This window comes from Furipterus horrens, unplaced genomic scaffold (genome assembly GCF_987537825.1).
Source record: "Furipterus horrens unplaced genomic scaffold, mFurHor1.1.pri manual_scaffold_2, whole genome shotgun sequence".
Lineage (NCBI taxonomy): Eukaryota > Metazoa > Chordata > Mammalia > Chiroptera > Furipteridae > Furipterus > Furipterus horrens.
The window spans coordinates 43,916,001-43,932,743 of record NW_028327172.1 but is presented as its reverse complement, the minus strand read 5'-3'; the positions used below and the strand labels follow the sequence as shown (position 1 = coordinate 43,932,743).

The 16,743-nt window shown below is 34.4% G+C and overlaps 1 protein-coding gene across 1 annotated transcript in view; it reads left to right on the top strand.

The window, feature by feature from the left end:
- The window catches only part of RRM1 (ribonucleotide reductase catalytic subunit M1), a 39,088-nt gene that overhangs the window by 1,543 nt on the left and 20,802 nt on the right, over positions 1–16,743 (top strand). Inside the window, exons 2-8 of the mRNA XM_090264665.1 lie at positions 4,771–4,859; positions 7,324–7,501; positions 8,604–8,704; positions 10,408–10,467; positions 11,553–11,592; positions 11,852–12,014; positions 16,071–16,212. Of these exons, the coding sequence (XP_090120791.1) occupies positions 4,771–4,859; positions 7,324–7,501; positions 8,604–8,704; positions 10,408–10,467; positions 11,553–11,592; positions 11,852–12,014; positions 16,071–16,212 (773 nt within the window). The remainder of the gene's footprint in view (positions 1–4,770; positions 4,860–7,323; positions 7,502–8,603; positions 8,705–10,407; positions 10,468–11,552; positions 11,593–11,851; positions 12,015–16,070; positions 16,213–16,743) is intronic.

The window sequence follows — 16,743 nt, the reverse complement described above, 5'->3', positions numbered from 1 at the left end:
ATGCTCTGTAACAGAGATGAATTGAAAACTTGTAGATGTAGGTTACTAAAGAGTAGGTAACACCTTTGTGTTGAATTTTTAACCTCTTGGGTCCACTTTCAAATACTGTAGTTTAAGAAGTACTAGCTATACAAGCCCTAAAAGGCAGGGCTTATTATTCCTTCTGAGAACATAATGTGATTCAGTTGGTTTGGTAGAATCTTTTTAAGTGTAGGGTGCAGCAAGGCTTGTTAATTTATTTACAAAATTGTACTTAGGTTTGTTTATTTTATTTTATTTTATGTTTAAGTTTTAATGTGCTTAGGGTTTTCCCCCCTTTATTTTTGGTATATCAGTATAGTAACAGACTAACACCTATAGTTTTTGTTAATTTTAATGTAATTATTCAGGAGAGCAACTGGTAATCAACCTCTAAGTACTTACTGAATGTGCTAATGTCTTGGTAAGCACTATGAGGGAGACAAGAGGGAGAGGCACTTCCATCTTCAGAGATCTGAGGGTTGGTAGGGACATAGGAATAACCCATATAAATGAAATAGTAAATGAGTTTTTCTCATCTGCTATCTTGAGCTATTTTTCTTGTGGGAGAGTATCATTGCTTAAGGAGATCAGGTTAAAAAATAAAAGTTGAGGACCACTGGAATAAATTAATTGAAGCTGATTGAGTTGTAAATTGTGTTTTGGAATTTAGTAGTATAGTGTTTTCAAAACTTTGGGGTGGAATCCATGGCAAAAATTACATTTTACATAATGACTTGGTGCACATGCATGTATATGTTATATAAATATAATACAAACAAAAGTTTGTAAAATGATACCTTCTAAAGCATCCGTTTGCACTCTGATAGTCTGTCCTCTATTCCACATTCTTTCTCTGTCTCCCCAACTCTCACCTTTACAGCCCATTGTATTATTTTACAAATCTGTGTGGTTGCTGTGCTGGGCACTGAGGTTGCAGTGGTGAAGGTGGACATGGTTTCTGCTTTCAAAGTTCTTGGGTTCATGTTTTCCATTTAAAGAAAGCTATTATACATAAATGTACTGCTCAACCAACAGGATTTGAAATTTAAGATTATGTACCAGGAAATGAAGCAGACATCTGTGGTGAACTACTAACCCAAGATACTGGACCAGGCCTATATAATCTACACCTTCATTTTCCCTTTTTTCCTTCAGTTCCTTTACATCAGTTCTTTCCCACCTCACAGATCTTCCTTTCTTTTTTTTTTTTTCCTTTAGTTCCTTCCTATTTCACAAATAATATGAGGTGCCAAGCACTAGCTATAATAACTACTTCCTTTTTGCCTTAATTTCAGTTTAGGAAGCTAACTCAACATTGGACATCATCTTTAAACCAACTTCACAGGTCAAAATGTGCAATTAGTTACGTGGTCAAGGATGCTTAATACTTGGCGATATCTACCTCAGTAAAGTTATCAGATTTGGAAAAATACTTTTTCTGTGGGCAGGCATTCCAATAAATACATAGATCATTGGACAGCAACCTGAGAGGAAACTGCTGGGGCTACTGCCAAAAAAGGAAAAATCTTTAAATTCCCATGTCCATTTATTTTATACAATAGAATTTCTCTTGACCATATTTTAGCAAAACAAGGTGGGGTTTGCGCTGTTGTTAATATATTTTGTTGTACTTAGAATAAAACACCTCTGGTGAAATAAAGATAAAACTCATAAAGTCTGGCCACACTCCAAATGAATAAAAACAGCCCACCGACACCTTATGATTCTTTAATATCTTCGGCTGACTCATCTCAGGTATTGCCTCATGTTTCAGATTTATTCTGCAAATTAGACTTAGCATTTTGTTTGTTATTACAGGAATTTTTGCTGTTATAAAACTTTGTTTTGCACAGCTTGATGTTGCAAAGACAGCAAGCACTCTAATAATGATTGCTCAGCGTTTTGAGATGATCGCTAAGTCCTATGAGACTTAATAGGAGAAACCTCAAGAACTACAGAAGATGTTTGCCCTTAAACACGACTGTAAAGAGTCCCTCTGTTTTGGTGCTGTTGTTCAAATAAGGCCTAAGGCTCCTAAGAAAAAAGAAAACTTCTTTCCCTCCTACGTGGGACATGACATCCTTCCTGGCGAGGAGGGACCAACAGTACTTAACTGACCAATGTTGCTTTCTGTTTTTGATAGTTTTCTGTTTTTGACATCACTTTTTGTTTTTGAAATCTTTCCTTGAAAAAGGGGGAAATGCGAAAATAATATAAATGGAGCCATTTTAAAATGGAGCTGCCATCCCAGAGGAAGTCTTATTCTTCCAACCTTCAGAATGTGAAAACTGGGCAGAATAGCCTTTGGACTGGACCTGAAGCAACAGCACGTCCCAAACAACTATTGGCAAAGATAACAAGAAAGCAGATATGACTAGCATCATTGTATTAGCTTACCTGCACTATAGAAATTCTTCTATTTATGTAATTGTCCCCCTTTCCTTTGTCATAGATACCTTTTGCCTTCACCTTCTAATGGGAACACTATTTGGGTTTCTGCCTGAACCAGTGCTTTCCTGAATAGCTACTCTTGGATCCCAAATAAATGCCGATTGCCTTGCACTTGGCCTTTTATTTTTAGGTTAACAGACTATGTTATGTGGGTTGCCTAAGGTTAAAGCTATTTAGTAGTTGGGTATATCCACTATTCCTGGTAAGAGTAAATAAAGGTTGGATGAACTACTATTTGAGATAATAAGACTTTTTGTTAGGAAGGACAAAGAGGAATGTGATCTAAGGTCAAAATCAAAATGACCAACTAGATAAGATCTACATGTATTTGTTTCCATATTCCCAAAATATTAAAACTAAGAGGCTGCCTCTAGAAGATTATCTTGAGTTACAAATGAAAAGAGGTACTTTGTTATATGATGTGTAATAAATTCAAAATCAATAATAACCCTAGGAGAATATCTAAGCCAAGTTTATCATGAAGGTATTAGAATGGAGACAGGTTTATAAATCATTTAGCAGTCAGTAAAAAATTAAGTACGTACTGTGTGCTAGGTCTGGGCTTAGTCCTTGGCCTGGGCACTGGGGAACACATGCAAGTAAAATAAAATGTAAAGAAAACATGCAAATATTTTTTTTCTTTTGGAAGTTATATTCTAGTGGGTTGGTGGGGAAAATCACAATAAACAAGTACAGTTGTCCCCTCTTATTCATAGTGTCACTTTCTGCAGTTTCAGTTGCCTGCAATCAACCAGGGTCCAAAAATATTAAATGGAAAATTCCATAAATAAAAAATTCGTAAGTTTTAAATTGCATGCTGTTCTAAGTAGCTGATCAAATCTACCATCTGGCTCCATCTTTTTGGAGATGTGAATCATCTCTTTTCCAGCATATCCACGTTGTTTACACTACTTAGTTGTCTCTTACCAGATCAACTGTCCAGGTATCAGTAGTTGTGTTCACTTTAATTTACTTAATGATTCAGAAGCACAAGAGAATTGATGCTTGTGAGTCAGATATGCCAAAGGGAAGCTGTAAAGTGCTTCCTTTAAGTGAAAACATGAAAGTTCTCGACTTAAGGAAAGAAAAATGTATACTGAGGTTGCTAAGATCTACAGTAAGAATGAACCTTCTGTCCGTGAAACTAGAGGAGAAAAATCCATGTTTTTTGAGGAACCTCTGACTGCAAGTTACATTAACAGTGCATCATAAGTGCTTAGTTATGATGGAAAAGGCATTACATTTGTGTACAGAAAACATTCTGTCCGAAAAACATTCCGATTGATGTCAGTGTGTTGCTTCAGAAATCATTGAGCCTATATGAACATTTCAGTGAGGAATCTTGTGAAACAAGTGGCACCAAGCCATTTACTGCAATTAATGGATTCTTGAATACACAGATTCAAAAATAGGTTTGGACTGAAAAAATGTAAAAATTACTGGAAAGGCTGCATTTGCTGATGAACAGGCTGCTGCCACATTTCCTGCAGTTAAAGAAGTTAAGGAGAAAGGTATGCATGTAGTGGAGAAAACTATATATATATAGGGTTTGGTAATATCTGGTTTCAGGCATTCACAGGGGTCTTGAAATGTATCCCTTGTGAATAAGGGGGGACTACTGTACATAAGTAAACTATATAGTATGTCATGATAAGTGCTATGGAGAAAAATAAAGCATGGAAGGAGGAGGGGGATCAGAAGATCAAGGCTGTGTTTGGGGCATTGCAATTTAAAATAGGGTGATCAGGGAAAGCCTCACTGAGAAGGTTACATTGAACAAAGACCTAAAATTGGTATAGATAGCAAGGAGGCCAGGGTTGCCAGAGTAAAGTGAAGAAGATGTGAGAGTAGGAGGTGAACTTGAGGAGAAAAGAGGTATATACAGGGCAGGTTGTCTAAGGTCCTATGTATTACTGTAAAAATTTTTACTTTGATACTGAAGGAGGTGATCAACCACTATTGGAAATTTGGAGGGGGTAATGACATGATTTTGATTTAAGTTTTAAAGAATAATTCTGGCTGCCATGTGGAACAAGGAAAAACATCATTTGGAAAGTTATTGTAAAAATTCATCTGATTTATACTGTAAGGGAAGACTTTTCAGAGTAGAATCTGTACTTTTTGAAGGTACAAAAGTAATAACTTGATGAATTTACCGGGGAGTCTGAATCTTTTACGTTGAAAGAGTGTATCATGTTGGGTACTTTAAGAAGTTCATGTGTTGATTGATTACATTTGGTTCTTTGACATTGCTATTTTAATAAGTGCTAACATGAATTGTATGGTTTGCTTGTTTAGATGGCCGCCAAGAGCGGGTCATGTTCGACAAAATTACATCTAGAATCCAGAAGCTTTGTTATGGACTTAATATGGACTTTGTTGATCCTGTAAGTAAATATGATTTATGTCTTGTGTTCCTGTCATGTGATTCCTTTTATTTGTCTCTTATCTCTGGCCTTCCTCTTACTCGATACATATTTTGGTTTGGTATTCTACTTAATGGCCTTGGATATAAAATGTGAATTCATTCCTTAAAACTTTTTTTCTAAATTTTGGTTCTGGGCTGTGAATTCTGACTTCAAAGAACTGAAAAGTGAGCAAAAAGGAAAACTTGACATTGGCACTTTATGTTAGAGACTTTCTTGAGTAAATTGTTTTATTCATAAGAGAAAATGCCTATAGTAAAGTTTGTTCTGGAATTGTCCTTTGGGTAGAAACTGGTTTGAAATTTGCTTTTTTTTTAAATCAATGTAGAAAGAATACATTTAAGTAATTTAAAGTAGATTTCATGGACATTTAAAGAGAACAGAGTATTCATAAGCAAGTTTCCCTGCATCTCTCCTTATCTACCCCTTATCTAGAGTGCTGTCTCTAGTGGTCTTGAAAGTATTCTGTGGGTCTTCCTTTAATATTGTCCTCTTCAAATGCATCTTCAACACAGCTTCCAAAATCATCTTCCTAAAATGGAGTCTTTAAGACCCTTTTCTCCAAACCCACCTAAATTGCTCCAGCCCTATTTAGGTATATTATCTCTACTTCTGTAGCACTTGTGCCAGCCTCCTAGCATTAACCATGTAATATGGAAATTAATGACATATCTCTGTCCTTTTCTAGAATTGAGGGTGGGCTTTATCTTATTCTTGTGATATCCACAATGCTTGGCACATATATAATTACACATTTGACATTGAATTTACCAAAATGGTCAAAAGAAAATTTTACACAACTTTAAAATATCCTTATTACAAATTCTCTTTTACGTTTAGGAATTCTAGACAATAATTAGAATAATAGAATGTTAGAGTTGGAATAAACTCGAGAGATCATCCTGCTTCATCTTCCTTATTTTGTAGATAAGAAAGATCCAAAGACAGAAGAGAGTGATTTATACAACTTAGTGGGGGTGTAGTGAGAAGAACCGAGGTCTGTTGACTTTAATATATTCTATTGCCGCATGTAATGCTGCATTTCACAGTATACGAGGGTGCTGATGTAGCATATTCAAACTTTCTAGGGTAGATTCAGCTGAAAAAGTCTGTATGCTATTATATCTGGCATAACACACAGATGTTATTTTATTGTGAGTTCTGATTACTTGCCATGTAACATCAGAAACTATTCAGAAGACTTCACTACTCTTACTGAACATAATATGTCTGCCAGATCTGAGAAGAAAGTGATCAGGAGCAACTTGGTCTTAGGTTAAAAATATTATTATAATAGATTGTAAACTAGTAAATACACACTTTTTTGAGGGGGGCATGTTTTGGTCAACTGGGCAATACATTCATTTCCTGTTGGATTAAGCTTTTTAAAAAAACAGTCAACATATATACACAACTTAGTATTTATTTTTCTTAAAAATATATGTTAATAACTTGTGCATTGTGTATTTTAAAAAGGGAAACCTTTTGCTCTGACCAGAGTGGCTTGGTTGGTTGGGCGTTGTTCTGCAAAGCTAAAGTTCGCTGGTTCCATTCTGGTCGGGGCACATGGTCAGGGCGCGTTTGGGAGACAACCGATGGATGCTTCTCACGTCGATGTTTCTCACATTGACGTTGCTCTCCCTCTCTTTCTCCTTCCCTTCCCCTCTCTAAAAGTCAAGAAATAAAATCTTTATAAGGGGAACCTCTTGAAAACTGTGAAATACAGTAAGTTTGAATGGGATGTGAAGCCAGAAGACTTAGTTGGACAAGGCCAAGTAACCTGAGTTTCAGGTTCCTCATGTAAAATGGTGATAGTAATAATATCCGTCTCACAAGGTGACTGTGAAATGTCAGAGATTATGAGAGTTGAGATACTTTGTAGTTTCTGAACCTCTAAAGGAAGAGTGGTCATTAAATTATTTGATGACTCAGCCCCAACCCTTATTTATATCGTCATCTCTAATTGGAATGATTAAAGTTTGATTCATTTGCTTTTCTGTACTTGTCCTTAGGTAGATTTGGGAGGAAATGGGTAAGGATGTTGCTGGAACTCTGATCACATAGGAAGAAGCTGAATAAAAAATGAAGAAATACTTACAGAATCATTGGTCTGTTTTAGCTATTCCCCTGTGAAACTGTTCATCTTTGTTAACTATAAAGTATCTATACTTAGATATTTTAAAATTTATTATTTTCATTGACACCTCTTTGTTGTATATTTAGTATGCATTTTCTGGCAGTTCTGTTGGTTTATTGATTCTCATTATGAAGTTTCCCATTGCCAACCATTCTAAAAGATAATTTTTTAGAAAAGTAAGTTGACTGTTTTATTTTGATATAAATTTTATTGTTTTCTTCATTGCCATCTTAAGGAAGCTATTGCTTTTTGAGAAAGCTCAAGTAATTCTTGATTTTATTTTTGTAGGCTCAGATTACCATGAAAGTAATTCAAGGCTTATACAGTGGGGTCACTACTGTGGAACTAGATACTTTGGCTGCTGAAACAGCTGCAACCTTGACTACTAAGCACCCTGACTATGCCATTCTGGCAGCAAGGATTGCTGTCTCTAACTTGCACAAAGAAACAAAGAAAGTGTTCAGTGGTGAGTCTAGAGGAAAAGTTTGAAAGAATTTAAAATTCTTAGAAAATTTATGAGTGTACTAGAATGAAACCTTGACTGTCAAAAGTTACATATTATTTAAAAAATACAAAATGTGCAGGTTAGTGGCAGAATGGGGACTAGAACTTTACCTAATTTGTGCTGCTGACTTACTGAATGGAAAGGTCAGTGGATTTTTTTGTTCTCTCACATGCATGCTTTTTTTTTTTTTTTTAAGCCCCTCTTTAGCTAGTTGGTAGTGATGTGAAATGAGTAATATTTATCTTTAGGTATTTGGTAGTGATGGGAAATGAGAAATATTTATTGAGAAGTTCTGGGTTAAGCAAAATGTTATAGTTAATCTTTGTCACTGTTAGGAATTGTTTTGTTTTGTTGCTGCCATTTTATAGCTCTGGGAATGTGAGCAAGGGAAGATTAAATAATTTAGTATGTAAAAAGTCATATGGTAGACTATGACAGAAATCTTTAGCTCTTGATTCCAGATCTGTTATGTGGGGTCTCAAACATTATATCTCCCTCTTTAGTAGATTTATTGTAGAGATACCAGTTCTCCCAAAATTGATCTATAGATAATAAGTTCATTACAATCAAAATGCCAGCGTTTTGTGAGTATTATACATAAATGCAGAGAGCTCATTGCTGCTATGATGTCTTAAAAAAGAGCAAATGAGAGAGCTCACTAAATTTGCATTTATGGATGTGAAATGCTTAGAATGATAGATTCTGAATTTTAAGTTGAAATTTTATTTGTTAGGTTAAAAAAATTGAGAAGAGATGATAATTTCTGCTTTTCTTTATTTTAAACCAATAATTCATAATGAGTTTGGGTGTCAGTCACCTAGGAATCTTTTTCAAAGAGCTTTGTTCACTCTAATTCTAGAAGTTTTATTTTCTTAAGTGAGGAATTACGTACTTATTCAGCATGTATATGTTTATTGAGCACTTTCTGTTCTAAGCACTGAGGTGAGTTGGGATGAAAAAAATGGTTTGAGAACTACTGTTTTAAACTGTTACCTGAAGAGTGAATTAGCTGTTAAGTGGTTTTAACATTTTTATTTTCTGTTTTTTATTTTTATTTTTTTAGATGTGATGGAAGACCTCCACAACTACATAAATTCACAAAATGGCAAACACTCTCCCATGGTGGCCAAATCAACACTGGATATTGTTTTGGCCAATAAAGATGTATGTGTAATGTTTTTCTGGTAAAAAAAAATTTTTATAGTTTTTTAGAGTCACAGGCATATTTAAAAAAGTTCAAACTCTGCGAAAAATATAGGTAAAAAGTAATTCTCTGTCCTTCCCTGAATACTAGCTTTTCTCTCTAGAAACAATGTTATATCATTTTAAAGTGTATTTTTCCAGTGCTGTTCTCTAATACACTTGTATGTACACATATATTTTTTCTTTTAGTGGTAGTCTCCTGTGCATACTGTTCTCGCTGGTACTTTATCTTAGAGTTAGTTCAGTATTAGCATTTATGAGTTTATCCTATTCTTTCTAACAGCTGCGTAGCATGCCGTTATATAGATATGTTGTCATTGTGTGTGTGTGTATTTGTTGCTGTAGTGGTGGATATTTTTCATTTTTTGCTGCAGTGAATATCCTTATATGATAGTATTTTGCTCATAGAATATATTGGTAAGATAAATCCTTTAAGTGGAATCACTGAGCCAAAGAGTTTGTGCACTTAAAATTTTAGTAGACATTGCCAAACGGACTCCTTAAAAGGTTGCTCAGGTAAAATTTTGAAAGATCTTGGACAACAACTTAAAAATGACACACTTGTGTTCCAGCTTCTTTCTTAACTAGATTCCAGAGGACAGAAGGGAAAAGAAATGTCCAGCCAGTCCTGTTGCACACAAAATTACTTACCATAGATAACTGCACACATGGAAACCAGTTTAGTTTTAGGCAATAGAATGATAAATTGGCTGTCTCTAAACATGTGTCTTGTGTTAAAAAGACAGGGAAACTGAGTTGCTTGTGTCATACGTATAATGTTGAGGACAGGTTAAAAACAAAAATAGCATAACAGCAAAAAACTATCTGAAAAATAAATGTGGTCAAGTATTTCAGTTCTCCATTATTCTTGCAAGGCCCCTAACTGCCTTTAGCAATAAAGATGCCGCTAATAATTTAAGAGAAAGGACTAGATTTTTCTAGTTGTTGGACATGGATCATTATATAGAACACTGATAGTATTTTGTAAAGCTGGCTCTGTTTTTCTTATCCAGAATGAGTGTTTGTACCTAATTGCTTTTGTTTTCCTCTAAATGGCCTTATTGACTACAGATACTCGATGACAATAGCCAGTTCTTTTATAAAATCTTATTTTCATAAGAGTAGTTTGTATAAAACCTGTTAAAGGACCATAGGTTTTGAAGAGGCTTAGAATTAATGTAATCCTGCGTGTTATTGTTTATCATATATATTGGTATGTGAAGATTTAAATGGTCTAATTTTTATAATAAAAACATGTATTAGTAAGTATGTGGTACCAATACTTTTGGATTAACAGCTAATCTAAAAACTTGGTGAAGGATAATAATATAATCCCTTTTATGTTCATGTTCTTTCTCTCTTGAATTAGAGATGTACTATAAAAATAATGGGGAGCTGAAAAGTCACATTTATATTTTCACTTATATACAATTTGTGTTTTCTTCTAGTCTTCTAATGGACACATTTTTTAACCTAATAGGATACTCGATTTTTATAATTATTTTTCCCTTAACATTAGATAAGGATTTCTGTTCTACAACAAAAATACTTAGTATTATCTTTTTTGTATCCTATGTCACTTTTAATTCTGGAATCAAGGCTGAAAGAATGGTTTTGTGAAAATAAGTATCTTAATTATGGGATTTTATTTTTACCTTCATCAGCGCCTGAATTCTGCCATTATCTATGACCGAGATTTCTCTTATAATTACTTTGGCTTTAAGGTAAGTAATGGGTTTCAAGCAGGTGGGAATTGCTCCTTAATTCAGGAAATACTGGTTTTTGTTTATGTTAGTGATGCAATTATAAAGGCAATAAGTAATGGGAGTTGGGATGGACCTGGGGATTAGTGGGGTTAGGGTGGGTAGTGATTTGAATTAAGGAAAGATAGCTTATCCATTTGCAATTTTCACTATTTCCAAATATTACTTCTGGATTACCTGAGGAGTTATGCAGATAATTTGCTATAGTGATTCCATATTGTTCTACTGTTTATGCAGCAACTATTTATAAAATCACTACTGTGTGCCAAGTGCTTTTCTAAGTACTTTTTTATTGATGAATGGTGATTGAGAACATGAACCTTCTATGTTTGAATCTCTTGCTCTACTTCCTTTTTTTTTCACTTTTAAAAATAGAATTTATTGGGGTGACACCAGTTAACAAAATTATACAGGTTTCGGGTATACAATTTCACAGCACATCATCTGTACACTGCATTGTATGTTCATCACCCTGTCAAGTCTCCTTCTGTCACCATTTATCCTCCTCTCTATTCTCCTTCACCTCTCTTCTCCCTCACCCCTGCACTCACCACACTATTGTCCGTGTCCATGATTGTTTTCTCTTTTTCTTTTTTGCTCAATCCCTCCCACCCTGCCTCTGCTCTGCTTCTTATTAGCAAGTTGCTTAATCTCTGTGCTTTAGTTTCCTCAAATTTAGAATGGGACAATAATACAATTGCAACAATAAGTTCTGTTGAGGATAAGTGAGTTTGTGTTACTTAGATCAGTGCCTAGCCTATTATAAGTACTTTGTAAATGTTAACCATTGTGACGACAGTGAATACCATAACTTCTGCTATAAATGTTATACATGTTAATACAGAGCCGGCTTCTCCCAGAGATTTTCATGTAGTCTTCCAAATCAAATAGCCAAAGTGAAGCTAGTAAGAGTAAATATATTATTCTTTCATTTAAAGTTATATGAAAACTGAGAAGATTAAATAGATTGCCTTACTGTAAATGCTTTGTCTACTGTGTCTTTAAAAACTGCTCTGGAAGTTTTTTGGTTGCTTTGCTTTTTTTAGACGCTGGAGCGGTCCTATTTGTTGAAGATCAATGGAAAAGGTGAGAAATGAACATGTTTGTATGTTTTATCTTCTGTTCCATATATATAGAACATAGAGCTTTGTGTTATTAGCCTTAATATTTCTGTCTAAACTAAATAACATTTTTAACTTCAGGTCTAGTTTATGAATAATTGTCCTGCTTATTGGTATAAAATTTTTTAAATTGTCTTTTAGTGTTTCTTTTTGACTCAAGTATATGTCTCAGCCTGGTTTGTTTGACATGTTCCATTATGTAAAAACTCCTCTTTTGATTGTAGTGGCTGAAAGACCACAACATATGTTGATGAGGGTATCTGTGGGGATTCACAAAGAAGATATCAATGCTGCTATTGAAACATACAACCTTCTTTCTGAGAGGTGGTTTACCCATGCCTCTCCCACTCTCTTCAATGCTGGTACCAACCGCCCACAACTTTCTAGGTATGTGTCATCTGTAGTTGCTTTTAAAGTTCTGAAATGGTTTTGATTAGGGAATTAAACCTTGGCCTGAAAAACTGGGCAGTTGAGCACAAAAAATGAATTTAATGAGCATTTACTCACTCCTGCTCTGATTAAATGAGATTTACATTCTGGAAACATCTCTTCAGTGTGATAAATGAAGTGGAGAGGGATAAATGCTGATAATGAAATTTTAAACCTGATTGTGATGATTGTTGTACAGTTCTCTGAATATACTAAAAGCCATTAGTTGTATACATTAAATGGGGAATATTATAGTGTATGAATTAGATCTCAATCAGGTTGTTTTGAACAAACTTGATAGTGACAGCTAATTGAGACTTTTTTTCCCCTTTTTTTAAAGTATATTTTATTGATTATATTGTTACAATAGTTTCAATTTTTTTCCCCTTTGCTCCCTTCCTCCCAGTACCCACCCTCCCCCAGCAATAATTAATAAGAGACTCTTATAGTAGTCTGTGTTAGGGATTATGGTAGTTAGGATTAGGGAAAGTGGAGATTGAGAGAAATAGACAGATTCAAGAAATACATGGAGGTTGAGAAACTAGGTGAAAAATAACCATTAAATGGGACTCTCATCTGTCAAAAAAAAAAAAGAAAAGAAAAGAAAAAGAAAAATACATGGAGGTAAAATTGACAGAATTTGATGATGTTTTTGGATATGAGCCAAAGATGGTTCCTGAGTTTATGGGTAGAGTAACAGGCTGAACGGTGATGCCATTTTCTGAAAAGGGAAACACTGGAACAGAATGCAGGAATGTTTAAAAAAAATCAAAACCCTTGGTAAGTTGGTTTATTTCAGGAATTCAAGGATATGCTGACATCAAAAAGTGTACTCATTAAAAAAAAAAGAAAAAACAAAAAGTGTATTAATGTACTCCATTGCACTAACATTTTTGTATCATTTAATACTATTTTGTAATAAAAATTAGCAAAATCAATACCGAAAATAACTTCCTTAATTTAATAAGAGATATCCACTAAAAGCTCAGCTCTAGTAGAGATTTCAGCAAAATATTTGGATATATTAGTTTAGTATAAATTACTGGGTTTCTGTATTTTAGATGTTAGAAGATTAATTTTAAAAATATGTCACTTATGATACTGGAAGGTTACCCAGGAACAACTTTAATAAAAGATATATAAGGTTCTTAAGGAAAAATTCTACAACATAGTTGAAGGACATTTAAAAATAAATGAAGAGTGATTTTATATTAAAAAATAGATTTTGCAAAGATGTAATTTTTTCCCAAGTTAACATATAGATTTAGTGTAATTCCAGTCAAAATTTCAACATGCTAATTCTATAATTTATATGGAGGCGCAAAAGACTAAGAATTACCTAGTAGGATACCCTGGCTGATGTGGCTCAGGTTGCCGGTTTGATTCTCAGTCGGTCCCAGTTGGGGCACATGCCTGGGTTGCAGGCCAGGTCCGCAGTTGGGGGAGTGTAAGAGGCGACTGATGGATGTATCTCTCATGCATTGATATTTTCCACCCTTTCTCCCTCCCTCCCTTCCCCTCTCTCTAAAAGTAAATAAAATCATTTTTAAAAAATTAAAAAAAGAATAATATAGTAGACTGCTCAAAAATAGCAGGCTCTAATCTCTGGAACCTGTAAATATTACCTTGGACAAATGGATTTTGCAGGTCTGGTTTAAGAAGGATCTTGACATGGGGACATTATCCTGAATTATTCAGGTGGACCCTAAATCTAATCAAAAGTACCTTTACAAGAGAAAAGAGAGGCTGAGGGAGATAATGATGCATGTAGCAGAAAAGAAAGCAATGTGAAGATGGAGGCAGAAATTAGAGTTGATGTGGCTATAAGCAAAGGATTCACTGGAGCTAGAAGAGGCAAGGAATAATTCCTCTGCTAGATCCTCTGCAGGGAGTGTCCTTGATTTTGGCTTAGTGAAACTGATGTTGAACTTATGGCCTCCAGAACTGTGAGATAATACAATTCTATTTTAAGCCGCCAAGTTAGTGGCACTTTGTTAGGGCAGCCACAGGAAACTAATGTAAAAAAGCAAGACAGTTTTGAAGAAAAAACCCAGACTTCAAGACTACTGGAACGATACAGTAATCGAGACAGTGTGGTATTTACTCTAGGGTAGACAGAAAAACCACTGGAGCATAACAGAGAGCCCCGAAAAAGATCCAGATTCAAGCTTATATGGGAACTTGAATAACTGAAGTGTCATTGTATTTTATTAGCAGAATGGTGCCAGGGAAATTGGTGTTATCCTATCGGGAAAATATAATTAAATTCCTTTTTCATGCTATATACAGAAATAACAGAAAAGAAAAAAAATCAAAATGTGGAAGTGAAATCTTTTAGAAGAGTGTATAAAAAAAACATATCTATTTTCTCTTCAGTTTTTACTATGAATTTCTAACATTCACAGAAGTTTAAAAAACAACAGTGAATATCACCCATACATTCACCTCTGCTTAGATCAAAATAATTACTAATATTTTGTCTTATATATTTTTATCTTAAAATTTGTTTTTGGCTCAGTCATTTGAAAGTAAGTTGTAGATATCATGACTCTTAATGCCTCAACCTACATCTTCTTAGGAGAATATGTATGACCCCAGAATAGTGTAGGATTTCTTAAAATAGATATAATAAGCAAAGCAACATAAAGGAAAATTACATTAAAATTGAAAACTTATATGAATCAAAAACAGTGAAAAAACAAGTTTCAGACTGGGAGAAGATATTTGCAATGTATACTAACTATTCAAGGATTATAAGAAAAAGACTGAGAACCAGATAGAAACATGGGCAAAGGATATAAAAAATAATTCATAGTAAGAAACTTGATTGGCCACTAAACATGTGAGATGATAAATACTGCTAGTAATTGGGAAAATGAAAGTTAATGTCATAATGAGATTCATCATTTCCATCAGTTTGATAAAAATGCAAAGTCTGATACATTGCTAGATAGAGTGTACTTAACCATTCACTTTGGAGAACCTTTAATAGAGTGGAACATATGCTTATGTTCCACTTTGACCCAGCAATTCTCTCCTAAGTATATACCTCAAAGAAATCCTTAGGTATATGTTCAAGAATTTTCACAGAAGCATTGTTTAGAATAGCAAACAAATTGGAAATAATCCAAATGTCCATCAACAGGTAAATATATTTGCAGTTTGCATTCATAACATGGAATACCATACAGCAGTGAAAATAAACAAACTAGAATTACTTGTATCAGTAGGAAAGAACCTCTAATACTATATTGAGTTAAAAGCAAGTGGCAGAGGATAAATAGATATTCAATCAGAAATTTTTAAAATGTAGAACATGTAAATGCTGAAAGGTAGAAATGCATGAGATGGTATGGGATTGTAATAGCTGTATTTGTAGTGTCTGTTTCTTCTGGTAGGTGGTTATAAGTACAAAGTATGTTATATTATTCTTTAAATCTTTCTGATTGCCTTCATATTCAGTAAAAGTCAATGGATAGAATCCATTTGATTGGTTGAATATTCAAAGTAGTGAAGGGATCATTGGTAGAGTATGGTTCCAGAGGTAGGGAACAGGGTGAGATCCAAAGTACAGGTAGAGATTGTCTTCAAAAAGACTATAAGGGAGCTGAATTTTGGTGACACATCAAAGGACTGGTTGACCATTGCATAGGGTTTTTTTTTCCCCACAAATGTTTAATTTTTCTTGAAAACGCTGTTATGTATGTTTAGGAATTTACATGAGAAGATGTGATAATGGCATGTTTGAAGTTTGGTGGACATGTAAGCTAATAGTTTTGACTTATCTCTAAGACTTCCTTCTAGGCTTTAGCATTTTAAGTTTGGCAGCAAGGTAATTTTACAACAATATATGTTGATGTGTTTTACTGCATCACAGCTAGTAAAAGTTCTTTTGTTTCCACCTAGGAATTTTGTAAACTTTAGATCCTTTGTTTGCCTAACTTTGTGTCTTTGATTGTATAGTCATTTTTGTGCTTTATTTTCTTGGTGAGTTGTAACTTCTTTCCCCCATAGCTGTTTCCTTCTGAGTATGAAAGACGATAGTATTGAAGGCATTTATGACACTCTAAAGCAATGTGCATTGATTTCCAAGTCTGCTGGAGGAATTGGTGTTGCTGTGAGTTGTATTCGAGCGACTGGCAGCTACATTGCTGGGGTAAGCTTCTGTTGTATGACTAAAAATGTATGGACTAGAGGGATTCAAGTCCATAAGCAACCAGGCTTATGGTTGAGCGGTCATATGCTAGGGCTTGGGAGACCTAGGTCTCTGTTAATTACTGGCTGATTGTGTGACTTGAAGTGAGTCATTTCACTGCTTCTGGCTTCGTTTTCATCTGTCTTATTAGAGGTTTAGATTAGATGATGATCTTTAGGGTCCTTTTTAACTCAGATTTTGCTTTTTTTAAAATTTGAAATTAGATTTTGGAATTCTGGTTTCTTTTATAATAATAGCTCTCATTTATTGATTGTTTACTACGTACTAAATCCGTTACAAAAGTTGTACATGAATTACACATTTAATCTGTACTACAACCTTATGATTTAGATAATCATTACAGACACATGATAGGGATTTTTTGCCTCACAGTAACTTTGTGACTATAAGCACTCTACTATGCACTATTAGCTTCACTTTACATGTGAGGAAGCTGAGGCTTAGAAAGTTAAATGACTTCCAGAGACCAGT